This window comes from Takifugu flavidus, chromosome 5 (assembly GCF_003711565.1).
Source record: "Takifugu flavidus isolate HTHZ2018 chromosome 5, ASM371156v2, whole genome shotgun sequence".
In the NCBI taxonomy this organism is placed as follows: domain Eukaryota; kingdom Metazoa; phylum Chordata; class Actinopteri; order Tetraodontiformes; family Tetraodontidae; genus Takifugu; species Takifugu flavidus.
Genome location: NC_079524.1, coordinates 4,622,285 through 4,638,840, shown reverse-complemented (window position 1 = coordinate 4,638,840; position 16,556 = coordinate 4,622,285). Strand labels below are relative to the sequence as shown.

The window sequence follows — 16,556 nt, the reverse complement described above, 5'->3', positions numbered from 1 at the left end:
ATAATTTATTATGACATATGTAGGCCAGATTGTCATAAATTCTAATCTCGGTTTATTGTGAGTCCAAAACTTTTAAACAGCACTAGTGGTGTTATCTGCCTTAAGGCTCAGAGAAATACTTGCACTAGTAGTGACTACTGTTAACCATGTAGAATGTGAGGGAAATGCATGTGCTTCCTTCTCCAGGGTGAGAAGGGTCTGCCAGGTCACCACGGTGCATCAGGGAAAAGAGGCTCCATCGGCTCAATTGGGTTACCAGGAAATCAAGGAGATGCTGGATCTAAAGGACAACCAGTCAGCACTGACAACAAATTCAAAGTTGAATTTATTTCCCTTGTCTTTGCAGTGAATAAAGCTTAATTTCTGTGTGTTTAATAGGGAGATCCTGGAGAAAAAGGGCTTCCAGGGGTGTGGGGTCTGTTTGGACCAAAGGTACGGGCTGTTATAAGTGAATGACCCAAAAATAGCATATCGGTCCCTGCTAACTAAAGACTCAATGCATAAAGTGTCCAGAGGTGGATTACAGGACTTTACACTCTTATTGCAATCATATACATTTATAATACTGAATAAAAACATGCAGGAAACCTTCTTTTTTAAACTTACAACCAAAATAACTTTGGTGACATTTTCCTGCAGTAAAAATGTGTTAGAATAGAAGTTAGAATAGAATTCCCCCATCTTGATACGACGTACGGCACAGCGTTAATCATAATGTCGGGTAGAGGGCGTGTGTGAGGCAGAACTAAGAGAAAGTTACAAAAAATAAATTTATGTCATCAATTTAAAATAAAAGTCCCTTTTTAGTCTTCTGCTTCATTTTAATTGAATTCCTTTAATCAAATGCCCGTAATTAATACATTTAGATAACACCGATACACAGATTTAATAGATGCTCTGTTAAATTAAATTGTACAAAAAACTGGTAACACTTTAGTTGAGTCGTTAGATGACTATGATGCATTCAGTTCAATAGGAACTGCATTAAATATTAAGTACTTTCCTTAAATAACCATGCCTCTACAGTATTTCAGTAACAACAATCTTCTAACAAGGAAGAATTTATTTATCATGGTTTATTTAGGTTTCACTAATGTGCTTTCGCATCAGGTATAATGAGATTTTTAGTCAGCATATTTTTAGTAAAGCAAATATTCCCTGTGTGTTTTTAGGGGCCGCCAGGCGACACAGGCCCAGCGGGTATACAGGGACCAAAAGGACCTCGTGGACTGATGGTGAGTGGAGAACGAAAGGCAGAGTGGAATCTTTGCATGTTGATGGTGAAATATTATCAGAGCTTCCATCATATACTGTAGTCTGACTAGCCGTCTTTCTCCAGGGTGTAGAAGGAGCGCTGGGACCCACCGGCATCATCGGCCCCAGCGGTCATCCTGTATGTATCTCCTATCCTTTCTTGTGCCAAGCGTTATGCACATTCTGCTGTCAGGCAACGATGGAGCAATTGTTTGTCTATTTTCTCTCCATCAGGGAGCCCAGGGTGACAGAGGAAGTCAGGGGGAGATGGTGCGTGGCGCCACTTTTGATAAATCCTTCTGTCTTCTGTGAGCTTAGATTAGGACAATTAATATGTAGCCAGCTACATAGTTGGCTTTGCCCTCAAGACCTTTCATTTCCTTTTGTGCTTCACTCGCTGTTGTAACATTGCCTGTGACTTGGCTGGCGTGGAATTTCTGTCAGGGTGATAAATACGTACTGTGTGCTCAACTTTAGCCTTTTAAGAGGTTGTTGAGTGCTCACACAGGCATATTTCACTGCGTGAAAATAAGATTTCATGTGTAGAAATAGGATTTCCGAGTGAGTTCTTGCAAAGAATGAAGAAGGTGTGGGTTTCCACTTTAGCTCTACTCTTAAAAGCATCATTTAATTGTGAAAGAGTACATTTATGACTATGGCTTTCTTTTGTTTTTCATCTGCAACAGGGGCTGCAAGGACAAAGGGTGAGTGATTGCACTTTACCCGTGGCCTGGTCAGCATGAGGGAAAGAACTGCAGTATTTCATCATCTTCTGATAAAGCTTCTTAATACTAATAATGGTAATACAGCAACACAATCTTTCAGGGCTCTCCTGGCCCCCGTGGACCAGCAGGACCACCAGTACGTCAACTCATTTGAAATTCTCCTTTGCTCTTTAAATAGCTTCATAAGAACACAAACTAGATATAGAAAATCACCAAACATCATTAAAAGCACAGCCTCTCTTTTCTTTTTCAGGGTCTCCCCAGTTCCCCCATTTTATTTGTAAGCATCTTTGCATTTAAATGAGTTCATGGTCGTCTGTATAAACCTGAAGAAATAATAGAAGTATTAATACTTCCTGTTTTCCCTGGCAGAGAAATGAGGCTCTTGGCTCCACGTTTCAGGTCCTGGATGATTCTGATCCTGCACTGAGACCACAGGTCAGTGAGGTTACCTTAACCACGTTACCATAACTTGGTTGATTGTTTCTGGTTGTGTTCCTATTTGGAGATTAACTTGTTCTGTAATCAACTTCCAGATTATGGACCTGCATCTTTTGGACCAGGGTACAGCAATTTTCCAGACCCTGCAGCACATCAGCACTATGATCCAGAGTCTGAAGAACCCGGTGGGAACCCGAGAGAACCCTGCACGGATCTGCAGGGACCTCTACAACTGTGAAGAGAAGATGAACGATGGTGATTCGACGGCTGACCTTTTGTGATTCCTATGCAGATGTAAGGACCTTCGTTAGCCCAGGTTCATTTCCTTTTCTGACGCTTACAGGCGCTTACTGGATCGACCCAAACCTCGGCTGTGGCGCTGACACCATTGAGGTGATGTGCAACTTCACTGGTGGGGGACAGACTTGCCTGAAACCTGTCACTGTGTCCAAGGTTTGTCAGAAAAGATCACGGCTTCCAGTTCAGTCTTGATCATTTCATGACTTGCTCCACGGCTGCACGGAGAAACAACTTCACTGTATCAGTCCCAATGAAATCCTTTTTTTAGATGGAGATCGATGTGGGTCGAATCCAGATGAACTTCATCCATCTTTTGAGCACCGAGGCTGTGCAGCACATCACAATTCACTGCCTCAACACACCTGTGTGGGCAGAAGGAGCCTCTCTGCAACCTTCTGACAAAGCTGTGAGCTTCAGAGCCTGGACAGGGGAGAGGATTCAGGCGGGAGACCTCCTGGAGCCGCTGATACCAAGGGATGACTGCTGGGTATGGGCTCTTATCTGCTGATGGCGTATAGATATAGTGAAGCTACCACTTCTCCGTCCATTCTATCTGTTTCCCAAAAGCCTTGCTTTTATTTAGATTTTGGATGTAAACTGTCAGAGGGAGGAACTGAAAGGTTTGATCCATCTTCATGTCAGGGTGTTTACGGCACCCCAGACTTTGGTCCACAAAATGGCTACTTCCACTGACACTTTCTGTTTGTCTTCCTCACTTTCAGATGAGAGATGGCCACTGGCACCGGACCCACTTCATCTTCCAGACCCAGGACCCGAACTTACTCCCCATAGTGGAGGTTTACAACCTCCCGACAACAGAGCAAGGCGCACGCTACCACCTGGAGGTTGGACCTGTGTGCTTCCTATAGACCGTGTTCAGAGTGACTGCATGGAGGATGAAGGCCAGTGCTGATAAGGAGGGGGGTAAAAACTTGGGATTTTTCAGAACAATAGCCCCCCCTACCCTCTCCTAATTTCCTTGAACGCTTGAACTGGAGGACGGTGGAGGCACAAGAATGAAGGCCGGTTGAAAACTGCAGATCCTCCCAAGCTTTGTTTTCAGAGACTTGTCTGAATACACGTTTGGGAAAAAGAGGGTATGAGCATTATCTCTCGGACCATGCTGCGCCACACTTCCTACATGGTCTGATATCCAATGTTGCAACCCCCCCCCAAAACACTGACATTTTCCCTAAGGTGCGCAGAAACAGCTGCGCCTGCGACTTTAATTTTGGTTGACTATTTATACGTACTGTATATATAAGGTGCAATCATTATTGCTCCACAACCCACATTTTCAACATCATATCATTCATTCAGATAAACTAGGTCTCAGCCAGACAGCGGCGTACGATCCAGCCCGCTGGTTGGGGTCCGTCACCCAGCGCTGACGCCCCCACATTTATCCAGCTGCCGTCCACCAACTGCTGTGTGATGCTTTCCATGGAGAGAAGAGATTTCGGCAGTGACCTGAGAAAAGTGTGTCAAGATGCTACCTCGTATCGCGCCTTTCATCTCACCGCCGCCGAGACGTTACCCTTTGTAATCGGAGATGACAGCTGGTGCTCCAACACTGACACAATCAGCTGAGATCTCTCTCAACACGGGAAGATTGCAAAATATACACGCAGGAAGGCATTCGTTAAATTATATTTTCAAGCTATTTTAACATTTTCATATACTTTGTACTATGTGACACTGAGTTTCTTTTAATTATGCAGACTTTTCGATCTACAGGGGATTCTATTTAAAATTTTATTTAAATTCTGAGTTTTCTAGTTCAGAACCAGTCATGTTTTATCACATTTGTCATTTGGAGCTTTTAAGATTCTACATTCTGTATGTCTGTCAGGTGGTGAAATGTATTTTAGGATTTATTTTATATCGGCATTTTGTTTTTTTACTCAGAGCTGCAGCAGAAACGGTTGGTTTCCCCAATCAGAAAACTCAGAGGACTTTTTGAAATATCCAAGGTTGAACTACACATCGTACCAGAGCTTAGTTTTTTAGTCTGTGCAAATGTCCTGTGCTAGATGAAAGACATTTAATGGTAATTCAATAAATTAAATGTTTTTTTGACAAGCAGACTTCCTTTTTAAAACATAAAGGAATCGGCGCCATCCCGTTACACTGCTTTATTTTCACATTCCCGGTTTCATCTCGGGCACATCGCGTGGCGGCCCCCATCGATGGGAAGGTTGACTCCGGTAATGAAGCTGGCAGCATCGGATGCCAGGAAGGCGATGCTGTGTGCCACTTCCTCCACCTCCCCTGGTCGGCCCAGGGCGTGCGTTTGCTGACACCTCTCCAGGAACTGGTGGCGGAGAAGACGGAGAGATCAGTGCTGCCGGGCTGAGCTGCTTCAGTACCGCTACAGCTTTACTTTGATCACTGCCTGCTCTGAGCAGATGAAGAACCACTGCGATGGGAATCACGTGAGAACGGCATTGACTTGATGCGTTACCTGTTTGTACTGCTGCTCATCTAGTCCTGCTCTCTTGTGGACATCTGTGATGATGACGCCGGGGCTGAGGAGGGGAAGCAAAGGCCGCAACGCTTGTTAGGTCCCAAACACTCAATTCAAAACAGTATGTGAACACAACCGGCAGGTTGCCACTCACCACACAGAGTTCACCCTCACTTGCTTACTCGCCAGCTCTGAAACGGATTCATTTCCATTTTAATTGCATTTGTCAATGTTTATGATGCCGAACATGCAGCAGCAGGAGGAAAAACAACTTGCTCACCGAGGGCTGTACAGCGTGTGAACTGATCGATGGCAGACTTGGACATGCAGTAAGCCAGCACACCGGGGAACTACAGGAAGAAAAACAAGGCATAAAAGTTCAACAACAACACAGACTTTTAAAGAAAACTCCAAAAAGCCAGCGGCCAGATGCTTAATACCCACAGATCTCTGTCCATTCACACTGGACACGTTGACGACGGAGCCTTTGGTCTTGATCAGGTGCGGCACACAGAGCTGAGTCAGATGGAAGACTGACCTGCAACGTTGAACAAAAGGCACCTCCTTTAGGAGCCGTCTGTCTGGACTGTACAATTATCATGTGAGGAGAGCAGCCCTGTGCAGACAGTCGGCCAGTTTACGCGTGTCTGTGTCACAGCCGATGTCAGCCTAACCTTCTAAAACAGGACCAGACCTCTCAGTATTATTCTTATGCTCTATTCATCACTGTGAGATGTTCAAGTATAGGAAGTATTTATGAGTAGGCTGAATGTTTCATGTTCACTGCTGTGGCTATTTTCTTTTTCTCCCCCATTTTAAAACTAATTTGAAAAATTTAATTAGTTTTCTGATCACCTGCTGTGCGAGTCAACACATAATATTCAAAATGTCCAAAAGACTACATATTCCAATTCTATTTGGTGGAATTTGAACATTAGTTCTTATTATTCTGATTTCTAAGGTTACATTTATTCCCAGATGTATCATCACTAAAAGTCTTGCTTGTGAGACTGAGCGGAAACTCACCTGACATTAATGTTCATCACCCTGTCGTACTGAGCCAGGTCTGCGCTCTCGATGCCGCCCATGGCGAGGATCCCAGCACTGTTGACCAGGACGTCCAGCCGGCCAAAGTGAGCCACAGTTCGCTCTACTGTCTTCTTTACCGTCTCCTCATCGGTGAGGTCTCCAGGAACAAGCAGTGGCTGCACATTTGCCACATGTGCAGTTTGAGAAAGAGGTGACACGATTGCAACAGCTGGAAACATGATTTGTTCTTTGGTTTCGCACCTATTAATGCAGATGACTGGATGTGAGTTTGGGGGGTCTCTGCTTAGAGTATTGATTAGAATGTTTTGAAGCCGTTTAGTTGCAAAGCTGCAACAAACTGTGTTTACTGGAGAAGAAATTTTGGATTTGAATGGACTGTTCTTTCTAATCAGATTAAACGAATGTCAACTAACCACCGTGGTGCAGTAATGTGCATCTCGTCGCACCTGAATTCCCACGAAATAAAGAGGTCAGCGTGTGTGCACAGCAGCAATGGCAGCAAAGCCCCGAGTTACCTCTGCAGCGCCACATTCGACGCACTCTCGGGCCACTTTTCGGAGGTTTTCCTCGTCCCGGCCGTTAAGAGCCAACAGAGCGCCCAGTTTGGCGAACAGGACGCCGGTACCTGCACCGATCCCCGAGCTCGCACCGGTTATCAGGGCTACTTTCCCCTTGAGGGAAGACACCTAAAACACACGTTTAAAAGTCGATGTTGCCAGCTGCACAAGCATAATTCCGCTGCAATGTCAACTCACTTTAAAAGCATCGCCTGAAGTCATGGGGTTCGACATGGGGAACAGCGAACCTCCCCCAAATTCGGATGAAATGAAGTAAGAGAAACTAACAAATATCTACAGCCGAGCCGGCCCGGGGTCTGCGAACCTGTTTGCCTTGCACGTACGTCATATTTAAGAGCCAACGTCTGAACCACGAAACGTCATATTTGTGCGACAACGAGTCACATTTTAGATTAAAGATGAATCTTTTAATGGTTAATAACTATTCAGGTTGGCTCATTTAGTACTGATTGGTCTGATATAAGTGGAAGCACACAGGAGCAAGTTAGAATTCACTGATTTTCCAACTACAGTCCTAAAGCAATGTTGATAACATAATAATGCTTTGCAGAAAAAATATTTAATACAAAACATTGAGAATTAACATACACACAACATAAAAAGTAAAATATGCTTCCGCACACTGCAGTTTTGAAAACAGTGGAATTCTTTTTACAGTTCTAACCAACATTCTTTAGAATTTATCCAGCAAACGGGTTGGCGTGGATGGTCACATCCTTTATGCGTGTTTCAGTCAGAGGGCGGAATGTCTTCTCATTGACAGGAAGTTTCTCTATTTCATCCAATGTTTCCAGGCCATCAATGACCCTGTTGAAGAGATCAAACTGTCACTCAGATACATGTGAGCCTTTATTTCTACTATTTTACAATAAAGACAGAACTTACTTTCCAAACGCCGTGTACTTCATGTCCAGGTGGGGCTGTTTGGCATAAGTGATGAAAAACTGGGAGCCATTTGTGTTGGGTCCATTATTTGCCATTGAGACCACTCCTCTGACATTATGCTGAATGAATGAATGAATAATAACTATTAATGTGGGCCACCAATTTTGAGACTTAAACGACGTTGATCCTTACTTTTAGATGTTCACTGAATTCATCTTCAAATTTGCGACCCCATATACTTGTTCCACCTTTACCAGAGCCTGAGCAGATTTAAAAAAAAAAAAAAAAAAAAGCACAACAAAACAATATCATTTTTGTCAACATTCTATTTTGTAAAATGCTAAGTGCTTTAACTGTTCCATACCCGTAGGATCTCCTGTTTGAACCATGAAACCTTTAATATTTCGATGGAAAGTGCAGTCATTGTAAAATCCGCTGGCACACAAGGCCAGAAAGTTCTGTAGTTGTATATTAGAATATGTATTACAAGGCTTGGAGATAGAAATAAGTGCTATCACAGCATATTACAGCAAATTGTATTAAAAAGAGAAGAAATTACTGCTTTGTACCAGTTATAAAATGTTACATTAACACATAGGTAACCACTCACCTCACAACTTTTCGGCGTGCGTTCACAGAATAATTCGATTTTAATTTCTCCTAGATCTGTATGAAGGGTAACCGCCTGTAAAATAAAAGCAACATAATACCACTGATCAGTAACTAAAACACCATACAAGCAATCGGTCTGCAACTATATACGATTTTGTTGCAAAGGCGTTTCAACACATTCGAGCAGAACAAACGTCATACGAGCTTTAAATCTTTAGGAATTTCATGAAAATAAAACAATTTACCACAACACACCATTTAACAAAATGAAATTTTAGTCACAGGAAAATTACCATTTTAAACGCTGCGTCTCTGCGACTGTGTGTTTGAGAATCATTTCCGTCTAGAAACAATCATCAAGCTGAATGGTTCCGCAGAAGAAAAATGAACAGACAAACGCAATACAGTATACCGGTACTCATCTTTGTTACTTTATTAGTATTGTAACTTTTTTGTAAAAAATATTGTCCGTTTGCTAAACGAGTTACAAATTTATTTGTCCACATTTATTTCCCAGGTAGTCATTCCTAATATTTTAATCTACCTTCAGCCAAGAAGCCTCTTTTTTTTGGACATGTGTGTTTATAAGTACGGTTATATGCCACCTATTACATAAAGTTCCTTTTTAAAATTGGTATGAAAAATGTGTAAATATGGACACATGCATACATTTAATATAATGGAATCTTGATGTTAAAAATGTACAACTCACAAGTTCTGTAACTAAATGCAATACATAGGATGTCTTTAAAAAATACATTTTAATACCAAATCTTATAACCTGAATACTATTACTTTAGAAAATACATACAACAAAGACAGATCTGTTTTGATAAATTGTTTTTTTATTTCATGTTAACTGTGTGGTGTCGAGAAAACAGGGCACAAACATACTACTCATTATCACATCAGTCGTGTTCACACCAATGCAAATTTTGGCAAAAACACTGCAGAAAGCCAAACTGAGTTCACCATAAGTTTAAAAAAAATGGAATAAATTTAAAGGAGGAAGAACAAAATGTCATGGTTCCAAAACTCTGTTTCCCAACAACACATGATAACAATGATGACACAAAATAACTATACAGTTCTAGTACAAATATTCACTGACACAATGTGGAGAATTTAAAATCACCAGAATTAAATCAAGTGCTTTCCTTAAAAACAAACTCATACACACACGCACACACTTTACATACAGTATTTAAAATCAGTCAATATCAAATACACCAAAAATAGCAAAGAATATATAGCAATGCATATAAAACCTTGCATATACAAAACAACACTTCAAATTAAAAAAAAAATACCAGGTGTTATAAAAAAAACTAGGCAAATAAGACAAAAATGAGTTCTAGCTTACTTCCTGAGAATTTCAGTAACATTTCACTACAAATACCAGTGAAAACTCAGAGAAAAATTGGTCATTGTTGAGAGATTTGCAGAAAACAAGACAGTTAAACAATTTACTGGCGCCACGTCTCAAGCAACAAAACTCCAAACGTCAACTAATGTGAACGCTAAGGTCTAAGGTCACAGCTCATCATAATACGTGATTGTCTCGATCAGTGTAGTATTGCTCATGGGTCAGTTACAAAACGCAGCTGGGACTGACCAAAGTTTCACTGTGAGTACTTTAAGTGAGTAAAAGTCACTTATTCTCATTACTAGCTGTCAGTTAATTGAGCCTTCCCACGTGAGAAAACAGCCAAAATGTGCTGTACAGGTCAAGTTATCATTATTTACATTTACTTCAATGTAACATATGGGAGAGGTGCTATAGTGCAAATACAATACTCCAAATAAAGTTGGATGCCCATATTTTAATAAAGGCAATGGTGCATAATACAAGTCATAAAATTCTGCAAATTTAAATTGCCTCACTGTTTCACAATGTAAGCATTGTACTGCATACTGTTGCTCCCCAACTTTATTTGTTGGCTTAGTGACATTTTTCTTATTCTTCTGAGCTGTCAGAGGTACACAGAAACAAATCCAAACAATAACGTGATCCTTTAAGAATCCTATTTTTGATGGGACAAAACATAATTTCCTCTCTTGTAAGAGAACCCAAGACTATTGTCACGCTCAGTTAAATATATTGAACTGCAAAAAAGCCAAACTGTTTCCATAAAAAAAGGTGAAAATCACCATTTTCTTTCACAATGCTCAAAAGAATATGCTTTGCAATATGAAATCAAGCCAAAATCTGCTCTTTTTCTACATATTCTTACCAGGAAACCCTGATTTTTTTGTTCTAGCTTTCACACTGCAGAGAATGGCAGCTGTGCAGAGTAACACTGGTTGAGCTACAGCTGCCTGAGGTTAAATGGCACAGCCATTGTCATGCAATGATGCAGCAAAACAAAACCGCTCACACCTCATAACTCACATTTGAGGCAACAAAATCTATCCCGTACTAGCCCCAATGCTGCCAAAACACTGTGACAAAATCTGAAATACACAACAAACGTCATGTTAGACTAATTAGCAGTCTAGTGTAGCTTTATAGACATTAATCTGCATCAAAGCACCGAGTTCATCTCATTCGACAGGTTAAATAACACATTACCTAACAGCTAATTCAATTCCAAAGCCTTGAAAGGCAGAAATGCCCAATTTCTCTTGAATTTGAGTGCAACTGTATTTTGGTTCAATGTTCAGTTTAATATTGCACGGCGTTTCTAACAGACAAAACAACGGGAGTGTAGGAGTCTGAACATATATCGAGTAAGGAATTTTGTGAGCCGATACCAATAATCAATAATTACTTGGTGGCTTATATTGCTAAGATTACAAGTAATGATTTGTTCAAATTTTTGGAAGGAAAAGAAACTGTAAGCTCATGGATTTATGCTTAATGCTGAATGTTACTGCACCGGCAACAGTGCTGCAATATGTAGAGACGTCAGCTGAAATTGTATTATTGATAATATTAACAAGTAATTTACTGAGAATTTATCAGGCTTCCCAGAACAGAACCTTAGACCACCAATGCTTTTGTGATTCTGAGCTCATTGCTTGATACAAGAGCCCAAAACATGAAGTAAAGATAAACCTTTACATTGGTAATTCAGACATTTCATATCCTTCCCCCAAACAAATGTGTTATCCTGCTAAACCTTCTGTTGTTTTGATGCAGAAAAGACTTTTTATTACTCTGGAAAGAGAAGCCTTCATGTATGTTTTGTGCAATAATTATAATATTAATTAAAAAAATGAACTAAAACTACAATGCATAAAGACCTTCCCACTGAAAAGCATCAGTCAGTAAAGTTTGGTCAGCACAACACACCTAAATAAATTAATACACCTAGAGTACATGAACACAAAGCTAAATGTAATAAATACCTGATATATAAATTTATAGTCGATGTCGGAACTGAACTGTTACTTGTGCTTGGAGCAAATATGTAAAGGAGGGTTAAAAACACGGAAATCAGAGGTCAACCTGATACTCCGGCTGTTCAGGTGAGGGCGGCTCCGCCCTTCGGTGCTCGCCCTCGCGCTGCAGCGGTGCCTTCTGGGACAGCAGGCCTGGCTTCACTCGCCGCCGCAGCGCTGCCTTCAGGCCGGTTCTTTGTCGACTTTCCACAGCTGCTCCTTGACCTCGGTGGGCAGGGTGTTGAACAGGTCCTCCTCCACCACCAGGCCCGTCCTCTTCAGCTGCCTGCACTCGCCCAGCTCCACCGGCAGGCATTCCAGGCGGTTCCCTCTCAGCTCCAGCTGCGTCAGCCCCGTCAGCTCCCCAAAGCGGGACGGCAGGGACTGCAGGCAATTGTTTCCCAAGTTCAAAGTGCGGAGCTTCTTGCACTGGAACAGCTCGTTTGGCAGGCTCTCGATCTTTTGTGGCGGGTGAGAGGATGGAAACCAACATGAAGGCATTTATTTTAAGATGCTTTAAGAGGCAGTTCAGTTAAATGGAATCAATCGTGAGATTAACTCACCCTGTTGGCCGTCACTGCGAGGTAATGAAGATTCTGCAGAAAGCCTACATCTGTGGGTATAAACGTTAAGTTATTATGGCTCAGGTCCAAGAACCGCAGCTTCCTGCAGTAAAACAACTGGCTGGGGATCTTCTCGATCTTGTTCCTGTTCAAATACAGCTTCTCCAGGTTAATGAGAGCGCCGATCTGGATCGGAATATAGGCGATCTGGTTGTACCAGAGCTTAAGGCAAACCAGCCGATGGAGGTGCTGGAAGCTGATGATCTCCTCGATGGTCTTCAGGTTGTTGTCCTTCAGGTCGATCTCCTGCACGTTGTGCAAGCTGAAGATGGAGTGCGGGATGCGCTCCAGGTCGCAGCGGATCAGTTCCAGCTCCGTCAGGTTCACCATCTTCTTCAGGCTGTTGAGCACCATCAGCTTGGTGCCCTCGTTGTTGATGGAGAGCTTCTGGAGGTGCAAGCCCACGTCGGTGACCACCTGAGGTAGCTTGGTGAGGTTGCTCTTCAGACGGAGGACTTTGAGCCTCTTGAGCTCCCTGAGCCCGTCGATGACGATGTAGCGGTTGTTGTCCGCGCTGAGGTTCCCCGTCAGATGAAGCTCGCTGAGATTCTTCAGACTGTAGATCCATAGCGGAATCTCTTTGATGTCGGTGAACTTGATGTGGAGCGACTTCAGGTTCTCCCGCAGGAAAGCCAAGGCGGGGGCTTCGATTTTGGCTGGGGTGTGATAGAGCCACATTTCCCGGAGGTTGTCCAGCTGGGCGATGATCGGGGGGATGGTGACGTCGGGGATGAGCTCCAGTTTGAGGACCTCGAGCTCCATCAGGTCGAACACTGTGTCCGGGATGCCGCTAAGCATGAAAAGATGCAGCTCCAGCTTCTCCTGCGAGTTCTTGGTGATCCTCTGCCTCAGCTTGTCCAGCGTCCACTCGTTATTGAGGTTCAGCTGCCTCAGCTTATTCTCGCTAACTTCTGAAAGGAACACGGCGAAGCGCTTGGAGTACAGAGGATCGTACTGGTCGATCATGTGCATCATGAAGGCAAAGTCGTTTTTCACGTCGGGGATGTCGCTGTAGCTACTCTCCTCCCGTATCGACTCGAAGGAATACTTCTTTAAGGAGCGGCGCAGCATCCAGCAGAGCGTGTACATGCAGATCAGGCCGTAAACGACCACCAAGCTGATGTAAAAACAGGCTAAGATTTTAAACAGCGTCGCCAGCGGGTGAGCGCAGCGGTACACGCTGTAGCCCGTCAGGCTCTCGATATTTACAGAACAGTCAACACTGAATTTAATATCGTGCACGTAATACCCTGTGTAGCAGATGATCAAAATGAACTTGATGACTTTGATGATAGTCTGACGGATGTACAGCCTGTAGACGATGTCGCCCTCTTCCACGTGGATGCGGAACTTCTTGACCTTTTCAAAGAGGGCCTTCGCCTGTTCGCCCTCTTTCTTGTCCAGAACGCCCGTCTCCGTTCTGTCTACAATGCCCTGCTCGAAGCGCGTCTTTGTCTTCTGGAGCATGGGAACGCTCGCTTCCACGTCCTCGCTGATGACGGACTCCTTGTGGTCCATGGAGCCGTTCATTTTCATCGGTTTAGGGTCGCTCTCTTCAACCACCGTCTCCGACAGCGCCCTGGTTGTCCACGGAGAGTCGAAGCATTTCAGCAAAATGGATACAAAATGCTCTAGTTTGGAGCTCGTCCGTGGGAACTTAAACCAGAAGTTGCTGCAGGCTAAGAATATAAGGGTATGAAGTAACACTAGATAGGGAAAATACTTAGCAAACCAGTGCAATCGGTTCTCATAGCAAACCGCATCCACGTAGTTGTACTGGTGCCGGTCCAAATCATACTGGATGCCTTTGGGCTCCATGAAAAAGGGGCTGGAGAGGGTAGAATTATTCTTCTTGCAGGTCTGATTGTCCACCCATTTACAAGGCAGGCAGATCATCTTGTCCTGGGTGACCTGCAGGGTACCGCCAAACACGGAAATCATGAGCATGACGATGGAGATGTAATCAGTGAACACGTCCCACCACGGTTTCAGGATGCGGTACGCTGGCTGCGTGTCCACAAAGTACCGCAGTTCGGTGATGGGGATCATGGTTCAGCTGCAGGAGACATAAAAATGCAATAAAAAATGAACGGGATCACAAAAATGGGACGGTCCCTGCAAAATCTGTGATTAAAATTCCCCCTTGAGCCGCAACAACGTACACAAATCAATCCCAGGATATTGTAAATAACATATCACATCTTTAGTTACGTTGATGAGCACAGAGAAGCGTGATAGATCCTCACTTGTGAGTAACAGCCTTCACCACACAGGTTGTGATGCTACTGATTCCTCTCATCTCAGCAGACACATTTAATTTCCCTTTCACACTGGAAACAGCGTTTCAAGCCATTATGTAAACTCAAATATAGATGCGTCACCACTATCCAGGCTAGAGATCAGTGATATAACAGCAAACGTTAGCGTAGATATTCCACCCTTACACATTTTGTAAGAACATCTCAGTTGCATCTGTGGCTAAACTGAGCAGCACTAAATTCATAAGCGACATCATCAATTTAGACTCACTTATTTTGTCCACTAATATTTGAATTCAATCTATGAGGAAACTAACTGTGGCAGAGGATTTTAATCACCCACTCATAATCAGCAGTAAATCAATTTTGCATCCACGCAGCTCCAAACTCAGCATCCACCATCAGAAAGTCACACTTAAGTCGATTATCCAAACGATTTGCATCAATTACAACAAATTGAAGAAGGCTTAGTCAAAGATGAAAATGGTCATCACTTACAAATCCCAACTGCATGTCATTCCGAATCCACATGTAAAACAGCCATTTGCAACCACTGGATTGCCGCTGCCGCTGCTGCTGCTGTACATCAGAGGCAGATAAAGCCATTAAAATCAATGTCTGGCCGTGTGTGTGAGTGGCACACCCAGCGTGTAGGCTTGAAAGCCACTTTTCTAAAGATGATGTTCCGTTTTGGCTTGTTAAACCCAAACAACATGACTGCTGGAGGAGCCACCTCGCTCCGCCGTTCACTATTCTTAGCCATTTCCTTTAATAATAACCAGAGTATTGTCTGTGGGGGCCTTGAAAAGCACCTTGACCTTGAGGAGGAGATCCTGTTTATCTTATGGAGGCTGCTGTCTCCAACCAGTGTCTCTCTGGAATACTTGGCTGTCACCTTTTGGACCTTGGCCATCCACCAAAACCCACACCTACATTACAAAAGTCAGGGGCTGGCATTAATCACAGTTTGTGCTTAGGAAATTGTAAAAGCATGGAGTCAATTTGGCTGGTGTGGTTCTAAGCCAAGGAAGCATATTCAGACTGGCCAGGGTTCAGAGAAACACTGGTACACTAAACAGCATTTCCCCAGTTCTTATCTGCAGCGGTGAGGTTGTGTTGCTACGCTCACCAGTTCGATGGTGTTATCTGTATTCCAGTGCCTGACGATGTCCCTGGTGGACAAGCCACTTTCTGTGTTTCCAGATCTCTTTTTGGACCATTTCCTCATTTATTGCAAAGGGATTGAAGTGCAGTCCTGATAAAGAAAGAGGCAGGAAAATGAAAATGTGGTTTCAACGTTTCATATTGGAGTGACACATTTGATTATCAAATCAGTCAAGAAAGTTAGCTGCATGGCTTAACTGGTTTATTAAACAATATTGGATTTTACACTGTGCTTTTCATAAACTGGGATGCGGTGTTATATTGGAACAAATATGCGGGTAACATCGATATATGTTGAAAATCGATACTTGTATGCCATTGGTATTGATTCAGGTCGCTCCCCTGGCGTTTTTGGCGTATGACATGCCCAGTGTGAGGATGTAAACCGACATCTAACATCACTTCTTACAATCGGAATATTGCAGAAATTGATAGAAGTGATTCTAGTAAGGTCTGAACAGACAAAGCTGGGATGCTGTAACCTCCGGAGCTAAGCTAGCTGACTGCACTGAATCTACCGGGAAAGTTTACATCCGAGCAAACCATAACCTAATTCTGCCGGTGACACGTAGCTAACGCGTATTTATGGGGGATTTTTAGCTTACTAGAGTTGATGTTCTGTGGTCGACTCCAGTTCTGCTCATCAGTATATGTTTAAAAATTGTGTCCATTGTCGCTATTATCTTAGTTTGCTAGCAGTTGTTTTTCTGGAACAGCGCCGCCGCTATACCACCGGGACGAAAGGGGGCAGTGTTGGGTTACATTTACGCCGTAGAAGAAGAGCGAACTCCCTCGGCCACCGGAGGATGTTTTGA

General features: G+C 43.1%; 4 protein-coding genes across 8 annotated transcripts in view; 1 reads left to right on the top strand and 3 right to left on the bottom strand.

Moving 5' to 3' along the window:
* The window catches only part of col27a1b (collagen, type XXVII, alpha 1b), a 43,097-nt gene extending 38,295 nt beyond the window's left edge, over nucleotides 1–4,802 (top strand). For all 4 annotated transcript variants that reach the window (XM_057032261.1, XM_057032259.1, XM_057032262.1 and 1 more), the window contains exons 49-61: nucleotides 187–294; nucleotides 379–432; nucleotides 1,173–1,235; nucleotides 1,340–1,393; nucleotides 1,489–1,524; nucleotides 1,941–1,958; nucleotides 2,080–2,115; nucleotides 2,233–2,259; nucleotides 2,352–2,417; nucleotides 2,516–2,675; nucleotides 2,764–2,873; nucleotides 2,989–3,207; nucleotides 3,443–4,802. In XM_057032261.1, the coding sequence (XP_056888241.1) occupies nucleotides 187–294; nucleotides 379–432; nucleotides 1,173–1,235; nucleotides 1,340–1,393; nucleotides 1,489–1,524; nucleotides 1,941–1,958; nucleotides 2,080–2,115; nucleotides 2,233–2,259; nucleotides 2,352–2,417; nucleotides 2,516–2,675; nucleotides 2,764–2,873; nucleotides 2,989–3,207; nucleotides 3,443–3,589 (1,098 nt within the window). In that variant the 3' untranslated portion in view covers nucleotides 3,590–4,802. The remainder of the gene's footprint in view (nucleotides 1–186; nucleotides 295–378; nucleotides 433–1,172; nucleotides 1,236–1,339; nucleotides 1,394–1,488; nucleotides 1,525–1,940; nucleotides 1,959–2,079; nucleotides 2,116–2,232; nucleotides 2,260–2,351; nucleotides 2,418–2,515; nucleotides 2,676–2,763; nucleotides 2,874–2,988; nucleotides 3,208–3,442) is intronic.
* Nucleotides 4,803–4,840: 38 nt separating this feature from the next.
* On the bottom strand, nucleotides 4,841–7,151 carry zgc:101858 (uncharacterized protein LOC449555 homolog). The gene is made up of 8 exons (XM_057032267.1): nucleotides 6,993–7,151; nucleotides 6,753–6,923; nucleotides 6,214–6,392; nucleotides 5,632–5,725; nucleotides 5,468–5,537; nucleotides 5,342–5,378; nucleotides 5,185–5,248; nucleotides 4,841–5,034 (listed from the first exon to the last, which is right to left on the bottom strand). Exons 1-8 carry the CDS (start codon nucleotides 7,026–7,028, stop codon nucleotides 4,876–4,878), a joined length of 810 nt encoding a protein of 269 aa, XP_056888247.1. The 5' UTR covers nucleotides 7,029–7,151; the 3' UTR covers nucleotides 4,841–4,875.
* Nucleotides 7,152–7,355: 204 nt separating this feature from the next.
* On the bottom strand, nucleotides 7,356–8,688 carry ppil3 (peptidylprolyl isomerase (cyclophilin)-like 3). Its single transcript, XM_057032268.1, has 6 exons — nucleotides 8,606–8,688; nucleotides 8,311–8,385; nucleotides 8,065–8,158; nucleotides 7,893–7,960; nucleotides 7,701–7,819; nucleotides 7,356–7,622 (listed from the first exon to the last, which is right to left on the bottom strand). Exons 1-6 carry the CDS (start codon nucleotides 8,606–8,608, stop codon nucleotides 7,496–7,498), a joined length of 486 nt encoding a protein of 161 aa, XP_056888248.1. The 5' UTR covers nucleotides 8,609–8,688; the 3' UTR covers nucleotides 7,356–7,495.
* A 449-nt stretch (nucleotides 8,689–9,137) lies between these two features.
* On the bottom strand, nucleotides 9,138–16,479 carry lrrc8ab (leucine rich repeat containing 8 VRAC subunit Ab). 2 transcript variants are annotated; one of them, XM_057032265.1, is made up of 5 exons: nucleotides 16,347–16,479; nucleotides 15,707–15,832; nucleotides 15,076–15,156; nucleotides 12,260–14,375; nucleotides 9,138–12,155 (listed from the first exon to the last, which is right to left on the bottom strand). In XM_057032265.1, exons 4-5 carry the CDS (start codon nucleotides 14,366–14,368, stop codon nucleotides 11,880–11,882), a joined length of 2,385 nt encoding a protein of 794 aa, XP_056888245.1. In that variant the 5' UTR covers nucleotides 14,369–14,375; nucleotides 15,076–15,156; nucleotides 15,707–15,832; nucleotides 16,347–16,479; the 3' UTR covers nucleotides 9,138–11,879. The 2 variants fall into 2 exon arrangements, with proteins under 2 accessions (XP_056888245.1, XP_056888244.1); XM_057032264.1 differs by lacking the exon at nucleotides 15,076–15,156.
* Nucleotides 16,480–16,556: the final 77 nt, after the last annotated feature.